Source organism: Ictalurus furcatus, chromosome 24 (genome assembly GCF_023375685.1).
Source record: "Ictalurus furcatus strain D&B chromosome 24, Billie_1.0, whole genome shotgun sequence".
NCBI lineage: Eukaryota > Metazoa > Chordata > Actinopteri > Siluriformes > Ictaluridae > Ictalurus > Ictalurus furcatus.
The window spans coordinates 12754957-12774386 of NC_071278.1; the positions used below are offsets into that span (position 1 = coordinate 12754957).

The 19430-nt window shown below is 39.0% G+C and overlaps 1 protein-coding gene across 1 annotated transcript; it reads right to left on the reverse strand.

Moving 5' to 3' along the window:
* Positions 1-404: 404 nt before the first annotated feature.
* Positions 405-19430, reverse strand: pdpk1a (3-phosphoinositide dependent protein kinase 1a). The gene is made up of 14 exons (XM_053612603.1): positions 18177-19430; positions 11455-11652; positions 11306-11348; positions 11047-11184; positions 10778-10922; positions 10539-10636; positions 10086-10161; positions 9079-9147; positions 8218-8314; positions 7893-8066; positions 5379-5596; positions 4514-4571; positions 4182-4334; positions 405-4004 (listed from the first exon to the last, which is right to left on the reverse strand). Exons 2-14 carry the CDS (start codon positions 11599-11601, stop codon positions 3891-3893), a joined length of 1530 nt encoding a protein of 509 aa, XP_053468578.1. The 5' UTR covers positions 11602-11652; positions 18177-19430; the 3' UTR covers positions 405-3890.

The following is a 19430-nucleotide window of genomic DNA, read 5'->3' on the forward strand; positions in this document are numbered from 1 at the left end:
GACTACTAAATTCAAATACCTGTTTTATACAAGCTGCAAGTCTGAAACACCCTAGCAACCACCTGGGATCCCATAGCAACTGCCTAGGAATGCTCTAGCAATACTTGCTGCCCCTGCTGGAAAAAAACAAAAACACGATAGAAACCATCACAGAAATGCTAACGCTTTCCACTACAAATAACATTACAAACTGTCAGCTATTGACCATTAAAACCATTGACAAATGTCAAAAGGTGTTCTATCGGTCCGTAATGGTATCCACTAGACATGACATGCCACCAATAGAATTACCAGTAGGGACCAGTAGAGTTTCCAGGAACTGCACTTTTCCAGTTAAATACGAGACCTACGGAGGAAAACTCCGGCTTTAATACTGCGTTAAAAATAATCAGAAATAATAAACATACGGTACATGCCTTTATTACAGGAGTCGCCATGTGGTCACGTGACACATTCCTACATCAATCTTTAAATAACACGCAAAACCCAGGAGATTAAACATTAAAAAAAAACAACAACAAAAAAAACAAATTGGACATAATTAATTTAATAACAAAACAGAAAATGTACAATGAAATGAGAAGGTAGCAAAAGATAAACAGCTTACAATTCTTTTTTTCACATCTTTTACATCTCAGGACATACACGACGGCCCCTGAACTTGCGCGATCTCTTAAAACAAAACACCATCCATATATTAGAATTTAAATAAAAACACAAACAACAGTAAGGCTGAACCACGGTCAGCGAATAATCTTATAGAAGAATAAAAATATAAAAAGCTGTATCTTTGTAACATTAAGTTACTTTCTGAATATCTGTACATCACAGTTGTATTCGGCCACAGAGCAGGTAGAATTGTACAAATTCCGTCCGGAGAAACCCACATCCATGTGTTAATTATGACTGATACAGCATGTCGTTGTGTTTCAGACTGCATTTATAGATCTTACAGAGGATTTCACTAAAACTGTAAAAAAAACAAAAAAACAAACAAAAAAAAAACCCTGCTAAATTCCACAAAACGACATGAAAAAAAAACCCAAATGTGTAGCAAATAAAGTGTACCTTTATCTGAATTTTAAAGCGCACCTATTATGGTTTTGAAATGTGCCTAATTTTGTTTTAAAGCTCTCATACAATAGATTTACATACATCCGAGGTCAAAAAACACTTTAACGTGCTCATAATTTAAATTGCAGCATTACATTTTTTTCCGCAGTGTTAAATGATCCGTTCTAAAAGATTCGTTCTAAACTACTACTTTCAGAAAGCATTCTCTAAACCTATGTAGGTTAGTACACAAAGTAAAATCTGGAATCACTAACGACTCGTTTCAGCTGTTCAGAATCGGTTCCTTCTTTTGGGAGTCAATAACTCCGTTCGTCGTGCTCTTTGATTTTTGAAACTTTGCAGACTTTTTTACATTCACAAACAGCTACATATATAAACACACTACATGAAAGGTAATATTTGAAAAACCATAATAGGTGCACTTTAAGAATCAGTATTTAAAAAAAAAAAAAAAAAATCTAAATCTGATCTGTAAACCAAAAAAAACCAAACCAACAACCACAAAAGTACAAATAAAATGCCACTATAAACGCCAGAACCATACCAATCTGCATAAATAGCATAGAATTATAGTCTTTTAAATTTATAACGCAGCACCAAAGCCTCCTGAATGCAGGACTTAACGGAACTGCTAAAAGTAGTTATTGTTTTTGTGGCAACAGAACAACCTGAACGTCTCGTTTGTAATCCCAGGCATCAAACCGTCACTCATCGGACTTCCCTGATAGCACAAACGTATAAACAATAAATGTACAGGAAGAGAAACACAGGGGGGTACAGTATACTCCCAGTATACTCACGCTTTAATAAATAAGGAGTCTGGGGTTAATAAGTCCAACAGAACAGGCACTGATTTTCATGCTGGAAAAAAAAAAGTCCTCGGATGAGGAAGGTGCAATGAAAACATCTACAGCAGTCGTACGCTGATAAATACACTCGTACTGCCTTTATGTACAGTTCAGTGCAAAATGCAATCCTCTGGCGTTTCTCTTCCTCCACCGACTTTCAAAATGATTCGAGTACCTGTGTACGTCCTGATACGACAGACAGCTGTGTTGAACTTGATTGCAGCCCTTAAAGGGAACACAAATTGATGCATGTGGAGCCTTTAGCTATGTGCAGACTTACGCTAGCGGTGCACTGGTTCTTATCCATATAAATTACAGTTCGATTGTAAATGTGAATAACACTACAGCTCGTGAGCACTGAGCAGAACATCAGTGGATTTCTTCAGGCTTGTGCGATATTACAATATTATCGTCTCCACGTGATATTATGTTACGTTCATGTTATCAGACCTGCCAACTTTTACGCGTTCTGTATTCTCGGCAAAAACACCGCGTTATCGCTCCAAAATACACTGAAACTACAGAAACATACAGACTAAAAATTCAGACGAGCGGTAGGCCTGTAATTTTCTTAGAGGACTGAGAAAAAAAAAAAAGGAAAAAAAAAAAAAGAGAGACATGTCCGATACGGAGAGAAACTAAATCGGACAAGGACAGGTGTAAATTGTATCCTGTCCGAATAGTGCTATATTAGACAAGAATAGTTATTAAGGATGTCACAGAAAATTCTGGGGGGGGGGGGGGGGGGGGGGCTACGTCGTCAACTGTCAAATCAAATGCTTTGTTAGTGATAAATTAACAAGTGATTAAATACGCATTGTGAGCGACAGCAACGGAGAAAATGTTGTATATATATTATAATGTCCACATGACGCATTAGAGAACCAATTTAAAATATTTTATATATATATATTTATATATATATAATAAAAATTGGAGCTGCAACAACTAATTCATAAACTTGATAATAATCGATTATGAAAATTGTTGAATGAATCTCATTATCAATTAGTTGGTCTGCCCGCAGCACAGCGTATATTAACTCATTACGTTACTTCTGTTCCGAAAACACGCTTTGGAGAGTAAATACTAAAGTTGTGTGAAGTACTATACACTTACCCTATGCATTGTATACTCCACCGTCTAGTGTGTGGATTTTAGAAAGGTAATATCTCAAATGGAACCCCAGCCGTTTTTTTAATAACCGGAAGTATAAGCCGCTTCCTAGTCAGTGGCGCATGACGTCATCTTTAGCCTAATACCCAGAGTCACCGACAATGACTTTCTTCAGTTTACTGTTTATGTCACCGTTACCTTTTATTCCCAACATGACCTCAGTCTCCATCAGACGGAGGCGAAATCGTCACGTGACTGAGGAAGAAAGTGTGCGACCTCCAAGTCCTCTAAGGCAAGGGAGCATTTTATATTAAACACTGCAGAGAACTTTATAAAGCGGAGTTTGTGCAGCATGGAAGCACGACAGTGATGCTGTCGCGAGCTGCTTAAAAGATTTCATTTAATTTAAGTTTATTGTCATTATATGCTGCATCAGTGTAACTTCTGTCATTTATTATAACGGAAGTGACGTGTTAGTAACGAGGCCGCGTTGCTCCTCACAGGCAGTGCAGACGCTGTGATACAGAGTGTAGCGCGAGTAAGATCTGTAATGTCTAAATAAAACATTATGATCAAAAGTAAACAGAATTAAAATAATATGTCTAAAGGCAGCGAGTAACACAAACAGAAATGATTAAATCGTTATTCGCAACATTTTCAAATAGAAAATCTCAATTAGGGGTAAAAATTATATATATCGCACAAGCCTACTGCAGAATGAACGTTTAACTTAATCCTAAAATGCTGGTCTTGCCAAAGTCTTTAGAAGTGCTTAACTACTAAAAGGCTCAGTTCACGAGGATGTGCCTTGTCTCTCTCTCATTCTCCTTTTCTCTCTCTCAGATCACCTCTCTACATGTCTGTATTCTGATGATTGTGGTAAATCTTTCCCCAGACTTCTTGGATCTTCTTACACCATTTGTCCGCATTGCCGTTGGGGTCCATTAAATAATACGTCCTGTGTGGCTGCATGGGGAAGAATCAGAAATAAATAAGGACTTATAAGAAAGTGCACTTTCATTATTATTGCGATGGAGCAAAAACACTCTCCACGTTTATATCTGAAGATATAGGATACATGCAGCTCTTGCTCGCTCTGTATTAATGAACGCAGGACACGTTTTGAAGTAAAACCGGTTTTACCGTGTGGACGAAGAAAGTCTTGAAGTTCTTGGCTTCTGGTCGCAGCTCAGGAGACCATGGGATCTCCCCTTTGAGGACTTTATTCACAGGATCTACGTAGTAAAGATGCGGCCCCTCCGTCAGTAGCAGCTGCCTTCGACGAGCAAACAAGCCCTGTGTGGATAGAAGAGAGTCACTGTGCTCTTTAATGCAGCTCCACACCCAGACTACAGAGGGCGCTCTGAGACTGATACTAAAACTGTACACACTCTTCTGAACATCTGATATACCCTATATATAGTTCATATGACTAAATAGGTGACTACTTTATGGGAAAAATAATATAATCTCACCTTTCTTTTGTCAACTGGTCCCATTTTTAATATCAAGTTGTTTTCAACAAACTGGTGCCTTAAAACAGAAAGAAATAAAAGGACCAGTTAGCAGACACAGCACGATCTCTCCCTAATCTTAGCTTCAGTTCGCTGAAGACCTCAATCAAATATTTTTTTTGAGGACGCAAAATATGCTTGAGAGAACGCAAAAGCACTAAAATATAAATTTTCTTCCCATCTCATCATTTTTCCAATCAATGTCCCCTTAGGGGCTCTGTACTGATCATATCTAGATTATTAGATTTTTTTTTTTTTTTTTTTCACGTTACTTTGCATGTAAATATCACTTATATTAAAAAAAGAAACTGATTGTCAACGTGTAGGAAAACCATGAGTTAAAAATAAATAAATAAATACTATTTGAACTGTTGTGTGATATAGCTGATTTTGGAGGTAAATTATTATTATTTTTTTTAACTAAATCATTGGAGTCTGACACAAATAATGTTAATTAATTTAGAATTTTGTGTAGAAGATTTGTAAAGAATTGCAAACAGATCTACAAATGGCAAATTGAACAGCAGAAATCAGTATCATGATTGAATAGATTTTATTTTAATTAAATTAATTTAAATGACAGTAATGATCTCGAGCAAACTGGAGGCGATTTATATCCCTTTAAATGGACTGTCCATAAGTGAGGACATAATGCCTCACTACTGCTTTTTTTTCCCCTGACAAGTTAATGTCTTAATCGACTAATCTATGCAACCCCTAACAGATGATGGAACAATCAAACTTTCCAAACATGAAATTTTCTCCAGAAGGAGCATGCTACACGACACAGCCAGTTTTGTGAAGCCTGATGAATGGAGTGACCTACCAGGGGTTCCTGCTGGTCTGCTTCTGCAACAGCAGCTGCTTCTCCTCGCTGGAGAACTGCAGGTCCAGCTCAAAGGAGTTGCTGTCCAGGTCATGGATGTACTGCTCGATGTTGCTGGTGGATCTCTGGGGCAACAACGTGGTCAGCACCGACAGAGCCTGTGAGGAACTGGAGTGAACAACCTCCATGCTGCTGAACTGACTCAGGAGGTCATCATACTGCCCAATGAGAAATTTCAAACAGTTCATAAACATGGAGTGAAATGACATCAGCACAGAGAGTACTGTACCAGAAGAGAGTGTGAATGATTTTCACCAGTCTAGATAATTATATGTGAAGAAACGGGTCGAATACGGTCACATCCGTCTCAGATCTTATCCTCCGTTTTGTATCTGTAATCATTACCACATGATGACTGTGGGTTAGGGCTGAACAACATATCACTTCAGCATCATCGCTGCACCAATGTTCTGCACACACGACAGTCACCTTGGACAACTACTTTGTTTCCTTCCTTTTTAAGAGACCAAATGTAACTGGACAATTGGCTGCTCAGCTGTTCCATGGCCAGGTGTATGTTGTTCTCTCATTATTTCACTTATTACATCACTCTAGGGTTGATTTCATGTGTGTTAATTCACCAATTCAATTGTGCAATCTGTTGGTTAACTCTCAATATGAAGTCCAAAGAGCAGTGACTGCCAGCGAAGCAAACCATCATTAGGCTGAAAAACCAAAACAAACCCGTCTGTGAAAACATTAGCAGATTTGTTTACATCTAGGAACACCAAAAGACCAAGAAGACCATGGAAAACAACTGTAGAGAAGAATTCTTTCCCGGGTGAAGAAAAATCCCTACACAACACCCGGCCAGGTCAAGAACACACTCCAGGAGGTAGGTCTATCTGTGTCAAAGTCAACAACCAAGAGAAGCCTTCATCAGTAGTTTGCCAAAAAACATTTAGAAAAGTCAGTATAGTTCTGGAACAACATCTTATGGACAGATGAGACAAAGATCAACTTGTAGCAGAATGACCTGCTCAGGATTTGAAGTGTACCACCTCATTTTATGGTGTGGGCATGTACAACTGCCAATGGCACTGGTTTCCTTGTATTTATTGACGGGAGGAAACCAGAGGCGGGAGAACCCACAGGAAACCGTGGGAGACACAGGGAGAACATCCACACAAGCTCCACGTGGACAGTACCCCGATCTCAGGATCGAAACCAGGTACCTTGGACACTTGGCGCTTTTTACGTTCATGAAAAGAATACCTGGAGTGCTCTTACATATTCTGTGTTTAGCCTGTTTGAATCAAACCCTGGCGTGTTTACCTCGATAGTGCTGTTCGTTGGAGCTCAGCACTCACACTCGGGTGCAGAATATTTTTTATATATATATATATATATATATATATATATATATATATATATATATATATATATATAATTTATCTCGCTGAGAGAGGCGGTCTTGTTGAGGATTTGACTGCAGTGAGAACGTGATTCGACCCAACTGCAGGAAGTGAACGCAACATGCTGCGTTTTTTGCCCTCTAACCTGATAGGCAAAGTGCAAATCTCAGCTAACAGACAGTGCTAGAGCCGGAGGATACGATGATATAATAATATATATAATGACGATATCGTGATCAATTAATCACAATACGCTTTTCTGAGATTAATGATATTATTAGTATTATTATTTTAAAATTAACAACAAACTGACTGTTTGCAGCTGATTTGATGTTAAAAGTTCATGCTTAAGCTTACAATGTTTACAAATTACGGATTTTTTTGTCTTCCTTTCTCCATTTTTTTTCCAAATAAAAAATAGTTGTTTTGAAAAATGTAACTAATCGTTGTAGACATTATATAAAGCACTGAACAGTTTTATTTTTTTAATGACAACACCACTGTTTTCTTAATTATATGATAATTCGGTCATAACGCCCGCCTCTAGACAGAACTACAGTGTTACGTACAGTAAGTATCTAGATGTAAACTAGATTTAAAATAGATACTTAATTCTGTAAAGTCATTTGATCACGATTTCCATGCTCCACTATTTCTACACGCGCCTGTGAACAGGTTTTGTACGGGTTTACTGTTGTTATATTTTGAACAATGAATAAGAATGTTCTGCGAGGACATTTTCAGCCTCGTGCCTTCATACTTAATCTTCAGCCAACGTTGATTTTTAAATTATTTAATTAATTTTTTCGATGAACTGTGTGGAACGTGAGACCGGCTCAAACCGAACTGAAATACGTCAGGTGACTGGATGGAGAACACCACTCATCGTAACTTTTCACCTTTATAAAACATCTTGTACCGCTCAGTGCTCTTACCAGAAAAGATGACTTATAGGCTGGAGAAGAAAGATAAGCTACCATTGGATTAATAATGGAGCGACTCAGAACACTACATAATTCAGGAATTCAAGCTTAAAAAAAAGTCACTGTTTGTTTTCAGCTGTTTTTTTTTTTTTTTTTAAGGACTGAAACATGCTCACATTGCCGTAGTACTCCTCCTCATCCTCGGCCATGGCTGGCAGGTACGGGGTGAGTTTCGGAGGAGTCTGCAGATGGAGGTTCTCCCAAGAGATGCTCTCAAAGAAGGCGTGGGCTCTCAGGGGATTGTAGCCCCCCATCTCCTCACAGCCTAGACGCTTGGTGGGCTCTGAACACTGGAAAAGCAAAAAAAATAAATCAAAATAAATCACATTAGAAATGTTTTTGATGAGAAAAACAAATGCATCTGGTGCAGTTTGTGTCTGAAATAAATAAATAAATAAATAAATAAATAAATAATAAAAAAAAACAAACAAACAAACTCACTAATAGCTTCTCCACCAGATCCTTAGCTTTGGGAAAGAATTTCTCTGGAAATTCATACTCCAGTTTTATTATCTTCTGGAATATCAAGTATTCATTCCTAGTCAGAAACAAGAAGAAACATGATGAAACAAAGATAAACAATACACACCGCTTGAGCTATTAAAAACACTGTGGCCCCAATCTGTGATCAGATCTTTTTTTTTTTTTTTTTAGTGCTCCAATCAACTGGAACAGTCACAAAGTGTTAGGAGTTTGTACGACCAACCGAGACAATCTGTTAGTAGTAAATGTAACCAGGAGGCGAACGGACCATGTGACAAGAGTGGTTGGGTTTTTTTTCTTTTCTTTTTAGAGCCTGTAGGCTCTCTACATAAACAAGTCATAAACACCAAAGCCATTACTTCCTGTTATTTCACACCATGCTTCTTTTTTTTTTTTTTTACTTCATTAAAAAACTATTATGACAGTGGTCCTTTTCTAGCACAACAGCCAGAAACGCAAAGTCATACAGTAAGTTTGTCTCAAAGTGGCTTCCAGGGGTATTTGATTTTTTTTTCTTCACAGTTTTGTTATAGCTGTGGAAATCGCAACCTACCATCCCTAAAGCTGTGCTGAATGTTCAGGTCTTAATGTGTTCGGTCAATGGAAAGTTCTACGGCTCTGAAAAAATATCGTACACATTTAATCAGTTTAATATTTAGTCTAAATTAGTCTAATATTTCGGAAAACAAGTCTGTGTTCAGGGGGGCCATTGAGATATAATATATATATATTATAGATGATAGAGGTTTCTGGCTGGAAAAAAAAAGTTTGAGAAAACAAACAAGAACAAGGAGAAAGAAATGTTTGGTTGGGACTTACGCTGCTCTGAAGGGGGGCAATCCAGCCACCAATTGGTAAACTATACAGCCTAGAGCCCAAAGGTCCGAACTACAAGTAGAGTATATAAGAATGTTAGTTAAAGCATTACACATACATATATACACACAGTGCAAAAGGTACATCTAAAGAAATGCTGTAAAGCAAAGATGTCTTCAAAAATAATTAAATGAAATATTTTTACATTTAAAAAAAAAAATACTATAAGAGCAGTAAACAGTAATGAATGAAAGAAAGGCAGTATTTGGTGTGACGACTCTTTGCTTTAAGTAGTCTCAGGTAGAATTAGCGCAGTTTGATAAGGAAATGAGCTGTAAGTTTTATTGAGCATCTTGCAGAACCAGCCACGGTTCTTCTGGAGATGTTGACTGTTGCACTCGCTTCTTATTTTTGCAGCAAAACCCTGCAGCCTTCATTGTGTTTTTGTCTGAAAAGTGTCTCTTATGTAATACGCTGCTTTCTTTACTGACACAAAAACATTTTTCTCTAACATTTCATTTGGTGCTGGAAAAAATGTTTTATTTCATATATAAATCGGTCCGTCCAGGATTTTTCACTTGCAGAAATGAACGCAAAACCAAGCAAACTCTGCAATATTCGCAGGATCTTGCAATTTAGGGGAAAAAAAAAAAAAAAATATTCACCACAGATTTCCCACACATGGGACAGTTGTGACCACCACAGATTTCCCACACATGGGACAGTTGTGACCTCATCACAACTCGCGTTCAGTGAGTACATGAGTAAAGCTAAAAGGTCTCATTTACCAACAAACATCACTGTGAAAGACCGTGCGAAACAATTTCATAGGAATATGATTTCTCCAATTCAAGTAGTTTTCCGCAAAAAAAAAAAAGGGTACAAAAAACTAGGGGGGAAGAAAAGAAAAAAAAAACACCCCACAGACAGACACAGGAAAATCAGTCATTTTTGTATACATTAAACAGTGAAACTGATTCGGTTCTAATTGAAGCATTCATGCCGAGTACCTTTTACATGCTGATTTTTCAGTCAGCAGTTCTGGTGAAACATACTGCGCCGTCCCGACAAAAGAGTTCGCTCTCGCTGTTAAGGATAAAAGAAATGAGTCACAACCACCATGCATGACAAGTCCACCTGTATCTGTATCTGCAGTAAGCATTAAACACATCTGCTTACAAATGACTACAACACAGAGTACGTCTTTCAGGTCATCATATGTTTTTATCATTATTATAATAATTTATTTATTTATTTATTTATTTATTTTACAGTAAATCCCATATTTACAGTTTATGTTTGGGAGCGGGAAGGGGGTGGGTGCTAGAGATGTTGTGCTATAGTAACGTATCTATAAATAACAAAAGGCAGAGTGCTGACCTACAGAAAGGTTAAGGTAAGTTAACCACAACAAAGTGGAGTAAACACTGGCAGGAGAAGAAGAGAACGAGGGAACGGTTTACTTTGAGAGCTATCGGAGGAAAACTGCTTCGCCGTTCCAAAATCCGTAATCTGAACGTGCATGTCCTCGCTCAGTAAAATATTCTCTGGTTTCAGGTCCCTACAAGAAACAAACATAATGCAGTGAAAGCCAACAACAACAAAAGACAGTACAACCTAAAAAAATAAACCCCACAAGAGTCGATGTAATGACGTCTGACGCGGGACATTTACTCGGGAAAACTGCAAGACAAGGACGTACCTGTGAATGATTCCTATTGAATGTAGATACTCAAGAGCGCAGACTATTTCTGCGGCGTAAAAGCGTGTGCAGGTCTCATCGAAAGAGCCTATTTTGCGAATGTAGCGGAGCAGTTCGCCGTTCTTAGCGTAACTTAGTCCAAAATCTGACCGGCGTTAAGGAAATCAAGGAGTAATTCTGAGATTTGTGCCAAAAAACAAACAAACAAAAGAACAAACAAAACATGTATCAGGTTAAACATTTCTCAACACCAGAAACAAATAGGATACATAATTTTTCAGCATCCTGAAATGTGAAGTAGAGCTTTACAAAAAAGGGATGATCTATGCTGGACATGATGTCCCGCTCCCTTTTTACATAGTGTGTTTTATTCTCCTTCCTGATGTGCAGCTTCAGAAGAATCTTGACTGAAATTACAGGACACAGGAGCAACATTTGAAAACAAGCACGTTACAGATGCAATTGTGCCACTGACTTCACTGTGAAGAAGAAGAAGCAGAAGAAGCAGAAGCAGAAGGCATTACTTACTTGCATATTCCTTTCCTGTAGAAAGCTCTTTTGCTAAAACCACCTGAAACAACAACAAAAAAAAAGTCATGTTTTCAGGGGGAAAAAGAAAAAGAAAAGCAAGCACCTGCTGTGAAACATGTGAACTGCAGCATTATGACTCGACTCACGGTTGAGAAGGAGCCTTCACCGAGGATTCGGCCGAATTTGAAGTCCTCGGGTCGTTTCTTTTGCTGAGTGTGTAAAGTGTGTGTCTGAGAAACAGGGGCCTCCATACCTTCGGCCGCCTCGAGCTTCCTGCGCTGTCCGCTTACCATGGAGAGAGGAGCGCGGGCACACAGCGAGGTCTGGACGAGGGCAGCATCACGCTGAGAGAGAGAGAGAGAGAGAGAGAGAGAGTGTAAAGGAGAGACCCGTCTCAGTCGCAAACAGGAACTTTAGAAGCCGCTCAGAGCGGTGAAGCGGCAGCTGATAAACTTGCAGGGGCTGGGCTTGTGTGTGTGTGTGTGTGTGTGTGTGTGTGTGTGTACGTTTGTTTGTTTGCGTGTGCGGTTACAGGTGCTACACTCTTCCGCAAGGAGCAAGGAGAGGTGAGCTGATCGAGCTTTTCATTCCCTCTTCCTGCATGTTTACTTTTATGTGCTTTTTAACTGTCTTATTAACAAGGCCTGGGGGCAGACCTTCAGTCATTCAGAGAGTGGAAAAGAGGAATCTGACAACAAGAAATGAGCCATGTGTGAAATGTGTTTACACACAAAAAAATAACCATTAATAAAATCTGAGAAAAAAAACAAACATAAAAAAATCCTTCAATCAGCAAGTGTAAAGAAATTAACTAAGTATAAAAAGTAGACACACAATACAGTTTTTAAATGATATTATTATTTATTGAAGCAGTTATCCAGTACCAACTGGGCCTGTGTGAAAATGTATTTTCCCCCGTAGTTACCAATTCCCCAAATCTATGAAACTGCATTCACAATAGGGTTCTGCTGGACTAGACGCAACCAGGCCTGATTACTGCAAACCCTGTTCAATCAAATCAACACTTAAATAGAACTTTTTCAACAGCATGAAGTTGGTTAAAAGGTCTTACCTAGTAACACACTATGCCAAAGTTGAAAGAAATTCCAGAAATAAGGAGAAAGGTGATTGAAATACATCAGTCTGGGAAGGGTTACACAGCTATTTCAAAGGCTCTGGGACTCCAAAGAACCACAGTGAGAGCCATTATCTCCAAATGGAAAAACTCGACACAGTAGTGTTCCTTCCCAGAAGTGTCTGAACTTCCAAAATTCCTCCAATAGCACAGCAACGACTCATCCAGGAAGTCACAAAAGAGCCAAGGACAACATCAAAGGACCTACAAGTCTCTCTTGCATTAATAAAGGTCACTGTTCATGACTCCACTATCAGAAAGACACTGGGCAAAAATGGCATCCATGGAAGCGTGGCGAGGTGAAAACCACTGCTAACCCAGAAGAACATTAAGCCTTGTCTGAATTTTGCCAAAACACACCTTGATGATCCTCAAACATTTCCTGAGAATGTTTTGTGGATTGATGAGTAGAAAGTGGAACTGTTTGGAAGACAGGGGTCCCGTTACATCTGCCGTAATCCAAACACAGAATTCCACAAAAAGATCATCATTCCTACGGGCAAGCGTGGTGGTGGTAGTGTGATGGTGTGGGGATGCGTTGCTGCTTCAGGGCCTGGGCAACTTGCAATAATTGAGGGAAACATGAATTCTGCTCTCTACCTGAAAATCCTAAAGGAGAATGTCCAGTCATCAGTCTGTAAGTTGAAACTCAAGTGTAACTGGATTCTGCAGTAAGACAATGATCAAAAGCATAGGAGTACGTCCTAGTCCTAGAAGTAAGTGAAAGACTGATCTCCAGTTATCAGAAGTGTTTGGTTGCAGTTATTGCTGCTAAAGGTGGCACAACCAGATTTTATGTTTAAGGGGATAATTAGGTAGTTTTTCACACGGGTGATAGGTGTTTTTTTTGTTGTTGTTGTTTTTGCTCCAGCAAATAAATAAATAAATAAATAAATAAATAAGTAAATAAATAAATATTTAAAGACTATTGTGTGTTCACTCAGGTTGCCTTTGTCGTATTTCGTTTGAAGATCTAAAACTATTTAGTATGAGATATACACAAAAACAGAAGAAATACTATATTACATATATATTAAATATTACCTATTTATCGTGCACTTGTAATCCGTTTTTTTTTTTTTGGTCTTTTTGGTGAAACTTTAATTTCATTTCTAACATTTCATCACCTGTCTGTGGTGAGAGCGAGGACAACAAAGCCAACTTGACTTGACTATTCCTCATTTGTTTGTTAGTACAGCAAAACAACACACACACAGAGAGGGAGAGAGAGAGAGAGAGAGAGAGAGAGAGAGAGAGAGAGAGAGAGGGAGAGGTTCTGTTATTGGTGTGACTCGGTACTTTCCAAGCACCTGCCACAGAAAGCATCACTTGACAACAATAACCTGTTGAACACACTTAACCACAGATATGAGAGAGGCCTGTGCCCCCCTTTTTTGCCTGTAACTCCCAACCAAACACACACAGACGCCGCTTCTCACAGGAGCTGAGTGGATTCAACCTTGTTTCACTCTTGGTATTGTGAAATTTCAGAATGACTTCAACGAGCTAGAAATGATTCGAAGAAAAAGTACAGATGGTGAGAGATGTTTACTTCAGCTGATAAAGACTACTCGTGCACAATAACATCGAAAACGCGACAGGAGGGGTTTTTTCTTTGTTTTTTTCGGGTTCGGCGCAGGTGGGCTTTAAACGCGTTACACAAAAAAAAAAAAAAAAAAAGAGTGTAAACAAGACAAACTCGACAAAATCACAGAACCAATCAACAAAACGTTGTAATGCACAGTGGCACTAACAAAAACCTAAAACAAAACCACAAACACAAAACGTGTGAACCGCTCTACACACCATCCTTCAAGTTACAGATCTCTGAACAATACAATTATATTACACACAACAACTGCTTTTTTTTCCTTATTATCCTTTTTTATTGTCTGTGTGTGTGTGTGTACAGGAATGTAAATTTGGTATTAAACAAAGTTAAGAGGTGGGGAAGTGGCTTCAACCAAGCAGAAACATGTGGCAATGCTGCATCCACAAACTGATGCAATATGCACTCTCCGTAGAAAAATACTACGTTAAAATAAATAAATAAATGGATAAATAAATAAATGAATAAATAAATCCCCACCTGTCTATGGTTTCTGGCGGAGCCGCCATTTTAAATTTTTATTACAGAGGTGGAAATCACATCCTACTACTACCAAAGTTATTACATTTAATCACCGAGTTCTGATCATTCTTAGACGTTTTTTAAGCTCACTTGATGTTTTAATTCAAACCTCAATACCAGAAAAACAAGCAGGTTTATAAATAATTTCACAAAATCAGTCCGTACAGTGATTGTTGTAGCTTTTTTTACAAAAATTTACAATGGGGCATTTTTGTGCTTCGTGCAATAGCACAAAATTGTTTTGCGCGGTCTTTCGCAGTGATATTTGTTGGTAAACAAGAGCTTTTAGCTGTACTCGTGTTCGACGCACAGGAATCGAAGAGGTCTTTGTCTGAACGTGTGTCGTGATCACGTCACGTGACACGTCTCGGCCAGAATCTGCGGAAAATCTGCAGTAATTTAGAAAAATCGCAAGCGCCTCAGGAATACTGCGGCGTTTCCTCGGTTTTGTGTTCATTTCTACGATTGCTAAATCGCTGCAGGGACGGAATTAAAGGACCTAAAGGGTGCAAAATGTTTAATGTATGTAACATAATGCAATACAAACCCTTTAAATGAACATACTAATATAAATGATACTAAAATTATTTACTAGTGCACATACTGTAGATTTTCCCCCTGAATGTAATTGAAGTATTTTGTTAAATAAACACACCTGACCTTCACACTCAGATGTGGTTCTTCCCCAAACTGCTAGCGTAAACTGTGGAAGCACACAACTGTATACAACGTCTTTGTATTTTTGTAGCTTTACAATTTCCCCTTCACTGGAACTTAAAACTAAAAAAGAATTTTATTTAGAAATCAGATCGATATTGGTTAACAAATGTTCTACGCTTCAAGAGGAGTGCTATTTGGCTAAATTAACACTTTTAAAATGCTGTAACTGTAGCTCCTTATAGCTTGGTGGTCTGTAACTCGGGAGCGTTTAGACCAGAGGGGAATTCAAATTTCGAATTTGTGCACACGTTCAGGACGTAACGTTTGATGGATTTATAAAATCAGAAGTTCAGATGATGCCCAAAAAAACATTTAGCTAGCTAAACGTGTCCGTTATAGGCAACTCCTGTGAAATGACAAGACCTGGATATCTAGTCTTAGCTAGCTAGTTTCTTGTAACATGTAGGTGAGCTATGTAGGTTTGTGAACGCAATATAAATCAGGCATGTTGGCTAACTAGCAAGCTAAGCCTGTTAAATACTTCATTAGCAAGCCAACGTCACTGATATGATAGCTGAGGTGAAACGGACGCTGCATTTTAAGACGCAGCTCCTCGAACCGATTATCCTTCCTAACTGTCTGTAACCACGACCGGCGTCTTCTGTGGGCTTGGAAATGTGTCCGATTCGATGCTATGCGGTAAAAACCAAGCATGTTTATGAGCACTTTTCAAATTGTGATGTCCGACAGGACATCATGACGTTCCAGAAAACAAATTCTGACTTGCTGTTAGACATCTCTAAAGACCCCCGCTGTGTTTGTGCGTCCAGGATTCATGGCCAACGATTAACGGTTATTGTTGACAGTGACGTGTCTGACTCCGCTACAGATCGGAGCAGATCGGTTAAGATCGTAATATACGTACGTCGCCGTGAAGTCTCAGGTCTTGTACACCTCTTTTTTACTTCCAAGTCTGTCTCTCCTTAGATGAAAGTTTCGTAACAAAGTTAAAGACGTCGATTCTTTGTTCAGTCTGTGCTAACTTCTGTCTTCTTCTATAATGCCTGATGAGGTTGGAGAATACATGGCAAGGGATCTGAGACCGTTCCTCCATACAGAATCTCTCCAGATCCTTCAAATTTTGAGGTCCACGCTGGTGGACTCTCCTCTTCAGTTCACCCCACAGGTTTTCTATGGGTTTCATGTCAGGGGACTGGGATGGTCATGGCAGGGCCTTGATTTTATGGTCAGTAAACCATTTTGTGTTGATTTTGATGTATGTTTTGGATCATTGTCCTGCTGGAAGATCTAACCACGGCCCATTTTAAGCTTTCTGGCAGAGACAGTCAGGTTTTCATTTAATATCTGTTGATATTTGATAAGAGTCCATGATGCCATGTATTCTAACAAAATGTCCAGGTCCTCTGGCAGAAAAACAGCCCAAAAACATTAAAGAGCCACCACCATATTTAACCGTGGGCATGAGGTACTTTTCCATATGGCTACCTCTCTGTGTGCTAGAAAAACCACCTCTGGTGTTTATTACCAGAAAGCTCTATTTTGGTTTCATCTGACCACAGAACCCGATCCCATTTGAAGTTCCAGTAGTTTGTTTTTGGATGAAATAATCAGATCTAAAGCATTCAAATGTAAATTTTAGGGGCACAATGCTTTTGAAATTGAGTTTTGATGTACACAACACCGACTCTGAGCCGTTTGGAAAGCATAAGCGCAGATTCAGTCACTTGTGTTTAATCAGGAAATAAATAACTGAGCGGCCCTAATTTAAATATATTCATTAGTACATGCTTATTTTTAATTGAAAACTCCACGTCAAAAATAAAGAGGATTGTTGCACAAACATCATTCCGTGCACATATAATGTACTACACCCATTCCAGACCTGTCAGGACTGTTTGTTAAACATTTACTACCCAGGAAATTCCCTAATTACCCCAGTTACATGATTATACTCAACACTGACATGGTGCATTATCAGGTGAGATGATTTTTTCCCTCATCCCCACCCATATTCAGGAAAAAAAAATGACCCGTAGATAAAATGTCTATAAAATGACTGACAAGAGGCGAATCCAAAAACCAAACGCGTTCCAAGACTTCCGGTCCGGAAGTCAGCTTTCCAAACAAGTTCTCTCAGTGACTAAATAAACTTTGGCTAAAAGGCTGCAGCTTAATTCATTCTACTATGTTCTATACATATCTTACAGGTTAATTGGACAAGTAAGGAATTTAAAAAATCGACTACTGCACCTTTAAGAAGATGACTCTGAGTTTACACTGGAGGTAAACAAGTGACGCTACATTGCGCGCGCTTTGTTTACAAACACCGTGTCACGTCATCTCGCCGCCTTATCAGATGTTACGCTGATACTAACACAAGTTAATACTTTAACAGCGATTCGAATAAAACATGGACTTTTCTTTTTTATTATTATTTATTTTTGTTTTAGTTCTGACTTCCTGCATAAAACTAGAAAGAAAACAAAAATCAGAAAAACGCCTCCAGCGTTTTTTTTTTTTTTTTAATAAGTAAATAAACAAACATTTATGGGCGGGCAGAAGTGAAGTGCGCGTGCGCAGAACCCCTTATAACTCACGCTAGCTTTGAACTTCATCAACAAGCGAGTTTATCCTGGTTATAAAACTCCAGGTTTTCGTCGCAGCATCACAGAAGATTCTCTGTAGGCACAATCAGTGTTTCAGTTGAATACTTCGCACCCGAAACGTGTGTGAGGTGTTGTAAAAAATAAAACCAAAACAAAACAGAAACCCTGCGCCACTCCCCACGCTGATTAGCTCCTAAAGCCGGGCTAAAGCTAAAAACAGCCCGTCTGCTGTAATCCGTCCCGGGGAGACAGAGCTGAGAACTTACACTCACACTTCCTGCTGAAGGGAGAGTAATTTATCCACGGTGTACTCACTGTATTTCGCCGCCCGTCTAATCCATGCGAGCTCTCAGCGTTTGTTGTTAGTAATGTTATAGAGAGAGAGAGCACTGACTCCCTGCCTCCATTCCCCGCCCTCGTCCCCTGCCTCTGACGTCACGCACCGTACGCCACAACTACAGCACTTTTATTCAACCTCACTGTCTGACTACAGAATATAATCGAACAGTTCTGGTCTGTTCCACCGTCTGCAATTCTATCCAACTATATACTTCTCTATTGTGCTGGTAAAAAAATAAAAATGAAGCTTTCTTCCAAAATGTACTCAAGGCAGTGCGCTCTAGTGGCATCTGCTGGTTAAAACCATGAAGTGCAGTTCCAAGTGCTATGGTTTGAGTTCCATCTGTGCATTTCTCCAAGTGTGAATGAGTATACGTATGAAAATACATATAAATATACATTTTGTAGATTGTTGGATATGTGATATGATAATTCTAAATAAAATCAAGAGTAGCAGGATTTTATTATCCTAGTTATGTGGACATGGTTACTAACAGCCCTTTGGAGTCTCCAAAAGGTTTTGGTATAAAAACCTCATGGGCATACCCCATGAAGGTGGATGGATGGATGCGGCTTGGACTAGGAAAGTCTTTGTGCTGTGGTCAAATTGTGTTTTCCAGTTCATAGCTTCCAACTGTGGGAATCTGCAGGCATCTGTATGCAAAAAAAAAAAAAAAAAAAAAATCTGTTTCAGTGTGTTCCAACCTCCATTACTCAATTCCAGTAGCACTTACAGTGATTCTCACTTATGGGGACAAAACGTCAGAGTGTCCCATTTCAAAAGAGACCCAAACCATAGATGTAGTCTAAATGGTCCAAGAACAGCTTTAATTTTAATTTGGCTATGAATTGGATAGGCATTTTAGGCTTATTTTACTGAAACTTTATGGGGTTAAACACTATGTTAAACAATATGTTTAAACACCTGACCGTCACCTTTGCTGTTATAATAACCCCCACTCTTCTGTGAAAAGGCTTTCCACTAGATTTTGAAGCATTGTAACAAAGGTGTTCAGTGGGGTTGAGGTCAGGACTCTGTGCAGGACACTGGAGTTCTTCTACTCCAACCTTAATACACCATGTCTTCATGGAGCTCGCTTTGTGCACAGGGGCATCGTTGTGCTGGACCAGGTTTGGTACTCTCAGGTGGTTCCTGGCACCCCCAGCAGTGTTGGTCTGGTTTCAGGCTCACTTGATTTTAGCATTCCCGGTTAATTTGCGTTCACTGTC